We start from the raw sequence: 8,287 nt of genomic DNA, 5'->3' as shown, positions 1-8,287 counted from the left end.
AAGAAATCAAATCTATCGCTCGCGAATGAATACTTACACACCTGAAGAAGCGCGAATTTATAAATTTTTTCTAATAATTGATATTAATAACAGCAGCAATTAATATTCTGAGATATGTTCTTTTATTTAAAAAACTAGCACAACACAGGCGCAAGCTATTGTTATTTTTATTTAACGTGTTGTCAGTGAACACAACTTGTCACCGCGATGACAGATAGTATATACGTCTTAGAGTGCGGTCAAAGCTTCACTGCAAATGTTTTGAAGCATCGTTCTATCTTTATTTCTCGTTAAATGTAGAATAAAGATAGAATGATACTTGGAAACATTTGCAGTGAGACGTTGACCGCACCCTTATAAACCATATAATACACATATGAGAAATGTCAGAAGTAACGCATGAAAATCAAACTCAAAAAATAGTGAGAGAGAAGTGGAAAAACAACACGTGACTAAAGTCAGGGAAAAACGTGACAGGGAAAAGGGTAAAAAAGAGAAATATTATATATATTATATAAAAGAGAATATTATATATATATATTATATATATGTAATATTTTATATCTATATATAATACTATCCAAATCTAAATGTCTATCTAAATCTAAATGTCGTTTAATCCGACAGCGGCAATTAATTATACTTTCGGCCTCGAATACCCCTCTAATTAAGTTTAAAATATTAAAATTAATAATTAATAAACTTTGGCAAGTATCTCGGTGACCGAATAGGAAAGGCAACGGCCCGGAAAGCTGAAGATTCCAGGTTCGACTCTAGCTGGAGAAGTTTTTTTCACAATATTTTAAAATTAATAAGGAGGTATTCGGAGTCTCTCATATATGAGATGCAAAATTAGCATCCTATATGAATTTTAGAATTGAAAATTCTCAATAAAAATCTCACGTGTAAGATTTACACGTGAACACGTATATATGTACACATATATACACAAATTTATCTCTTATTGACCGTTTCACACATACTTATTGTTATTAAAAAAAGTTAATTTGTATGAAAAGTATCAAGATAACATTTTTTTAAAGAAATAACATTTTTATGATAATATAATACTTTTTTTAAGCAATACTATTTAAGTATTATATATTGTTTCAGTAATATATTGTTTAAAATCCCCTATAAATATAAGTATCCTTATAAATATAAGTATCCTTATAAATATAAGTAATCCTTATAAATATAAGTATATGTAATATAAGTGTGTATATATGTAATATAAGTATATATGTAATATATACTTATATTACATATACTTATGTATTACATATATACTTATACTTATATTTATAAAAAATATTATAAAGCTTTTTAATTTTAGTCTAACAAATAAACGTGCTCTTTTTTATTATAAAACAATTTCTAAGTTGTCCTTTATTTTCTTCAAAAAATATGGTCGCCGTATCTATGGAGTGTTCGACAATTAATGTTAATTAAACATCTCTTGTAAGTAGGTGGGAATAAAATTAACCATCTATATTGTTAACGACCTTTTAAGCCTGTTCTACATTGATCGCAAGCGCAAACGCAAGGAACAGATTTCGTAGAATTGACCAATCACGCTGGTCAATTGGCTGATTTGATCAATACGATTAAAATCGTATTTATCGTATCACAAATTGTAATCGTATTACAAAAATCAAAATATACTAGATTTGCTTACACGTTGAAAGTAATAAGGCTGTATACGTAGGTTAACCGTACTATACTTGCAAAGAGAAAAAATGGAGCACGAAAAATTATAGTTTCGTTCCATCATGCTGTTTTATTTTCGTAAAGGTAAGCAAAAATAAATTCAATATATACCAAGCAATTTTTTTGAATAGTTATTGTAATTTAAATAGATAACAAAAAGATGTATTTCCGTGTAATTATGTGCACTTTGTTACATTATCGCGAAGGTAAAAATGCTGCAGAAACCACCAAAACAATCTGTAACATACACGGTACGGGTACTATAAGTGAAAAAATGGTGCAACCATTTTTGAACCACCAAAAAATGGTGGTTCAAAAAATTTCGGCAAGGGGAGTTTAGTTTGAACGACGAGATACGCGTACCGAAACACATACCGAATGAAACAAGAATATTATTATTAGATATAGAAGTAAATCCGTAGTATAGTATAGGAGAAATAACCAATATATAGTATTAAACTTTCCGAAATCGAGATCTGAATCCGTGTGTCCGAAAGTATGTTTCTATGTCGATAGACATATTCAAAAAATGGTGGTTCAAAAAATTTCGGCAAGGGGAGTTTAGTTTGAACGACGAGATACGCGTACCGAAACAGGTACCAAATGACACAAAAATATTAGATATTATAGAAGTGAATCCATATTACAGCATAAGAGAAATAGCCAATATACTACACTTATCGAAATCGGCAGTAGAAATATTCTTTAAAACACACGGATTCAGTTGTGACGCCGATGTTTGGAAACAAGTATTAGCAGAAAAATCGTTAATAGACCGAATGTCGTTTTGTGATTCCTTTCGTATCGTGAAAACGATACGAAAAGGAATCATTCTTAAAACAACTTATTACCGAAGGTGAAAGATGGATGGTAGTCCAACTACAATCGGCCGACGTAACAATTGAAATATTAAAACTATCAATAGTGTGGGATCACAAAGGACTATTGTGGCACGACATATCGTGTGTGGAAATAACCAAGAAAACATATTTTACACAACTAAACCAAATATATGAAAACATTTAAAAAAAACGACCAAAACTTGCTAATAGGAAAAAAGTAATTTTTTATCAAGACAACACGAGGCCTCATGTATCAGTGCAGACTCGGCAAAAATTAAGAGAATTTGAATGGGAAGTTCTGTCATCCACCTAATTCGACAGATATCGCACCATCGGATTTTCACATCTATCGACCTTTGCAAAATTCGCTCTATGAAAAAAAGTTTACTTCTGTAGATGAATGCAAATCGTATATCTCTAGATTTTTTGAAGAAAAAAATAGACAAGTTTGGAAAGACGGCATACTAGCATTGCCAGAAAGATGGGAAACAGTTTTAGATAAAAATGGTGAATATATTCACCATTAGAAGAATAACAATAGGGTTAGAAGAATAATAATAGGGTTTTGTAAAAAAAAATATTTTAGTTTTTATAAAAAATGTTAGTTTAGAAAAAATTGATTTTTGTTTTGAAAATTACTTGGTCAACCTAATTGATTTTTCTTTTGTTTTGAAAATTACCTGGTCAACCTAATACAACCTAATACAAGTGTACTGTGCAGATTAAACTACAAAACTAAATTTTGTAGTGTTAATTAAAATACCAAACATGTCTGTTATAACTAAACAATCGTATACTTATTTTAAATTATTTTGGTCAATTTCTCGAGATCAGCAACTTGCGACCTGCGTCTTATGTAGAATGGCCTTAATACTGGCTCTTCTTCGCGTCAATTTTAATCTCGCACGGCACGTTTCTGTGCAAATAGTGAAGTTCTTTCTTCCCCTCGATGCGTAACATCCTCAAGCTGATCTTGCACCACGACTTTCTCCTGCAATTCCTTCACAGCAAGCATCTTTTTCTGTTCAAAAAGTGGCACGAGTTTTCCCACAAAGTGCAGATTCGAATCGATAGGATTCACTTGCACATCGTGTTGCGCAGCCAGTCTGCAAACACTGAAATAAGAAAGAACGTTAGTACGTCCATTGTATTTAACGTATTACAACCGAAAAAAAAACAAGTTTTGTCTTACTATTCTGGTTTCGTCATGTAGCCGATCTTCGTAGAGCAAAAGTCACTCTGTAACATTGTGACATACATGGTATGAGTAACCATAAGTGAAAGAGTAGTGCAAGTTTGCAGTTTTCGAATCAACAAACTCCAAGAATCTCAGGTACAGACTGTTGTCACAAATACCTTCGACGTTTAATTGCACTGGAACGAGAGAATAAACGCAACGCATTAAACGTAAAACAAAATGGCAGAATGTAGCAAAATGTCTGTTAAATAACTCAATTGAGGAATCAGAGTTACGGAGGAAAATCACACCTACCTACACGAGAAACGCTGCCGATATTCCTCCTCGTATCTCTTCACACTTTTATCGTCCAGGGTCGTGGCGAAGGTTACGCGATCGTTCGCGATCACGGCGTACGGCATTTTGCTGGATGTGAGAAGTACCCACTCCATTCGCCGGATTTTTTCAACGCCACGTCACCAACGACGTGTTTACATTCCGTTAACGTGTGATCGAGAGTTTTTTTTTCAATGCTCGCCACGGGGAAGAACATCTTACCTTCGGATCGTACATGTTTCGAATATTCGAAAGTTTGTATTCGTGGAAGTTTATATCCGTCGATTTTTTTGGCTTCGATTTGAGGCTCGAAGACGCACCGCCACGTGTCGGCTGATCCGCGACGCTGAATCGCGAGCATCGTATTCAATCTGTACACCGATCGTTCGCGCGATGGGAGAGACGTTGCACTTTCTTCCAGAGCGCGAAAGAAGAGAAAGAAATTCTCTCCAAACGAGGAAGGATATTCGTCCTGTGGGAACAACAAAGAAACTACGGTGTCCGCGTCCCCGGCGACGATGATCTGTGACGATCAGGTTCACCGACTTCACAGAAACAGACACAGAGACACCAGACGGCAGTGACGGGAATTCGAGCCTTCAGCCTTCTCTCTAAGACCTGGTTCATGCGGGCCTAAAGCCCCTTGCACAATAAAAGGAATAGCGATAGCAATAGAAATAACAAAAGTTTTAAAGAGTTTATATTTAAAAATAAAGGTAGGGAACAGCGGAATCTAACATACAAAACTACACATGTATGCAATGCAGATCAGAAAATCGGAATAAGCAATAGCGATAAAATTTCCGACGAGTTGGAATTCTGTGTTAAAAACTGTGTTATTTCTATCGCTATCGCTATTCCNTCCATTGTGCAAGAAGCTTAAGATTTTAATATTTCTGTTTATTAACAGAAGCATTGAGATCCTATAGTTGAACTGTACCCCAATTCCGGCATAAATTAAACAGTTATTACCCGCATAAACAAGACCGAAACAAGGCCTTACTTGCCGGCACAAACCAGGCCTAATGCTACATTAGTCAGTGAAAATTGATACGGAAGCAGCTTATACGATACCTCCGTAGACGCGCACAAATGAATAATCAATCGGGAATTGCGTCTATTATCATAAATAATTTTATGTATCTATAGTACCGCGAAACTTTGTCGCGGCATAGAAAGTTTCGCAATTAATAAAAGACAATCGCAAAGATCGCACTAATTTAGATATACGTATGTATATTTATAGATGCATATAATTCCTTCTGAATCAAGATACATAATCGGCTTTCTGCCGTGATGTTTATTTTTTACATTTATATATATATATATATATATATAGTTTTTATGTACATACACACACTTTCTCACACACACATCATACACATCAGCATGAATCCGCACGCATACAAAGGTACAAGAAGCACAGACAGCTGTTATATACAGATCACAGTATGTCGTGCAGTATGTCGTCTCTCGAACGATCTACTGCTGGTGTATTCGGTTATTTCCATTTCTGTAGGCGTCTTCGACAACAATGGAATTGCAAATCAAGTCGTAACCAGTTCTGTTAAACTTGAAGAAGAACAACGAGAAACAAATTGGGAAGAGAAACGCGAGTACCAGGTTCTTGACCACCGACCGGCCTAACGCCAACGGCAAGCCCAGATCGGTTCCCGGGCTCACCAGAACGACGTTCGGCTCGTTTGGACGATCCACAGGAGTCACGCTACGGCATTGAACAACTCGCAAGCCCATCATGTACTTGCCGGGAGTGGCGCCTCCGATAAAACCGTACACGCCATGGTGAAGCCAAAAGGCCTGAAAAAAAAAAAAAAAATATTGACAAAAGATAAATAATTTTGTTTCATAATAGTGCGATTGTGTACGCACGAAACGTCATTTCTAATGTTTACTTTCGAACGCGAACGTTTTCTTACCTCAAAGATACAAACTATCATACGATGAATCATTTCCAAAATTAAAATCCCATAAGTCATGTTTAGAGCCATGTTGTAATCAATGCGCAAATTTGTTTGTAACAAATCTAGATCCTCGATATCTCTGAAACAATACAAATTCAATCATGAAGGATTGCATCACAAGCTGTTATAAAAAAAACAGGAAACGAAGTTGTAAAACTTTGACGATTAAAAATGATTTTAAAAAATATTTAAAATAAATTATAAAAACTTAGTGACAACATTTAGATTGTCATAAATGACCACACGTACATAAAATCGAAGATATCAATCGCAATAAAGGTAATGGAAAGCTTTAGAAGAAACAACATTATTGAGTCTATAAATTCTGCGGCAAATCTTTTCCAAAGCGGAGGAATACGATACTCGTAACCTGAAACACAGAGATAAATTTAAGAACAAAAATTGAAAAAAAGCTTTTGATATTTAGAACGGAGCAAATATAGGCAGAACGACGATGAACAATTCTCACCGTCTGTTCCCGGAGGCTGATAAGGTCCCGCAAGTTGTTCCTGAGGAGGCCTCCTCAGGAACCTTTGCCTAATTGCTTCATTCTGTTGATCCGCGTTTCCACTTGTTGTATCTGGTCGCATTGTTGGTATTTGAGCTGGTTGAAAAGGTGTTGAACCGGTGAAATCTAATAATCAATTTGCACTATGTATTACTCTATGTGTAATACTCTAGATCTCTCTATATCTCTCATATTTAAGTAAATTTAAGAAACTATCCAAAACAAGTAGTTTGTTTAACATCTTATTTAAAAAAAAATTTGTTTAATTATATATATATATATATATATATTATTTTTTGTATATTATATACAGTTAATTCTCTCTTCTCTTACGTATTATATTAAATCAAGAAATCGATTATTTTCTATATATCTGGTCGACTTGAAATTGATCTTTCGAAAAACTCACGTTCATTCATACCGGTCGTCGTGTTTGCGACGTGTTGTGACATCACGTAATAAGGGATCATCGCCGCGACGGTTTGCCAATAGTACCAATCCTGAAGCCATTCTCGCAACGTTTCAAAATACATCAATCTCTCTTCCATCGGTGTCGGTTTCATCTTCTCTTTACAATTTCCTTCCGGCGTATCGTTGTTTATGTCGTCTGCCATTTTGGATTTTCGGTTTGTCTGCGAAAAAAAAAAAAAAACCAAGTTTGCGATCTCTCTGTTTTTTGCGACTCAACGGAAATGAGCGCTTGAGAAACTTCGATTCGACGTCGCTTGTGTTTCGTTCCAAATTTTTTTTCTCTTCGCGTTGCTTGGCACAAGTAACCGAAACGCGTGACAAACAGCATCGCAATTACAGCACTCGAATTAAATTTCTTTTGTTTTTTTTTAATTGGTTACGTCTGAAAATTATTAGCTGACAAATAGACAAAGATTGCGCGAGACGTGCGCCGCAACAGAGAGATAAAAAAAAAAAGCAAACCTATTCTTCCGATACAATAATTGTTTATGTATTATATAAACAAAATGATGATTGCCCCGAACGTCTAATAAATTCTCTCTCTCGCGTCGTACCTTTCTTTTTCTCGCAATCAAACTCCCTCCTGCACGTATATATCTCTACGTTTTTAACGCGCTAACTCTCGCTACCCATCACTGACGTGTATCATATCAAATGGATGAAATGTGACGGTTTTTACACTCAAGATCATCCAACGAATTTCCGTCACGACAGCTGTTCGCTTTCCCCCAGATCGCGGTCGTAGGGAAAACTAGGCTTACGCGCGCTTCAAGCGCGCCTCTCTGATTTGAGCTTGTTGTCATTATAATGTTAAGCGCCAACGTAAACTTTGTTTTTGAATTAATTTTCGTTGCGAGTTTTAACAAGTTGACGTTTTGCTTTTTTTTTTTTTTGCGTCATCAACTTTTTATCAAAATTTATACTGTGTTTATGATTTTTTTTTCTTCAGTTTGTGCAAAAAATTCGGAAAGCATATTCAAAAATTATCACGCGCTGGTAACAAATGTATACCAACAATCGGAACCAAGTGCTGTGATGTGTCAATTTTGAATTTGACATATCAATCTTTTGAAAATGTTGAGAGAAACAATTTTTTACAGTATTTCTCTCTCTTTTTTTTATCTCGTTACATCGCACGTGCGTTATTATTAATTTCAAGAGAGAATAATGATAAGAAACCATTGGAGTCACGTGTTGCCTACGAAACTGACATCTAGTTGTCGAGACCTCGAAAACCGACTAGAACTTGTCCAAACTTGTT

At 35.1% G+C, this 8,287-nt stretch overlaps 1 protein-coding gene and 1 long non-coding RNA gene across 3 annotated transcripts; both read right to left on the bottom strand.

Moving 5' to 3' along the window:
• Positions 1–1,337: 1,337 nt before the first annotated feature.
• On the bottom strand, positions 1,338–4,642 carry LOC109857452. The gene is made up of 3 exons (XR_002250494.1): positions 4,045–4,642; positions 3,745–3,926; positions 1,338–3,667 (listed from the first exon to the last, which is right to left on the bottom strand). It is a non-coding gene; the product is annotated as an uncharacterized LOC109857452 (long non-coding RNA).
• Positions 4,643–5,300: 658 nt separating this feature from the next.
• Positions 5,301–7,769, bottom strand: LOC109857430 (protein FAM8A1). Of its 2 annotated transcripts, none has more exons than XM_020433718.1 (6): positions 7,581–7,769; positions 6,977–7,187; positions 6,517–6,681; positions 6,297–6,417; positions 6,003–6,126; positions 5,301–5,883 (listed from the first exon to the last, which is right to left on the bottom strand). In XM_020433718.1, exons 2-6 carry the CDS (start codon positions 7,167–7,169, stop codon positions 5,548–5,550), a joined length of 939 nt encoding a protein of 312 aa, XP_020289307.1. In that variant the 5' UTR covers positions 7,170–7,187; positions 7,581–7,769; the 3' UTR covers positions 5,301–5,547. The 2 variants fall into 2 exon arrangements, with proteins under 2 accessions (XP_020289307.1, XP_020289306.1); XM_020433717.1 differs by having other exon boundaries at positions 6,965–7,187; positions 7,581–7,768.
• Between the last annotated feature and the right edge of the window lie 518 nt (positions 7,770–8,287).

The sequence above is a fragment of the Pseudomyrmex gracilis genome, unplaced genomic scaffold (genome assembly GCF_002006095.1).
Source record: "Pseudomyrmex gracilis isolate BER0280 unplaced genomic scaffold, ASM200609v1 scaffold_159, whole genome shotgun sequence".
Lineage (NCBI taxonomy): Eukaryota > Metazoa > Arthropoda > Insecta > Hymenoptera > Formicidae > Pseudomyrmex > Pseudomyrmex gracilis.
This window is presented reverse-complemented; position numbering and strand designations above follow the sequence as displayed.

Bases quoted from the DNA above. Each gene is read 5' to 3' on its own strand.
- LOC109857430 (XM_020433717.1), bottom strand. From the start codon at position 7,169: ATGGCAGACGACATAAACAACGATACGCCGGAAGGAAATTGTAAAGAG. The intron at 6,682-6,964 runs GTGAGTTTTTCG...ATTGATTATTAG, and splicing joins GACGACCGGTATGAATGAAC to ATTTCACCGGTTCAACACCT. The intron at 5,884-6,002 runs GTAAGAAAACGT...TTTTTTTTTCAG, and splicing joins TGATAGTTTGTATCTTTGAG to GCCTTTTGGCTTCACCATGG.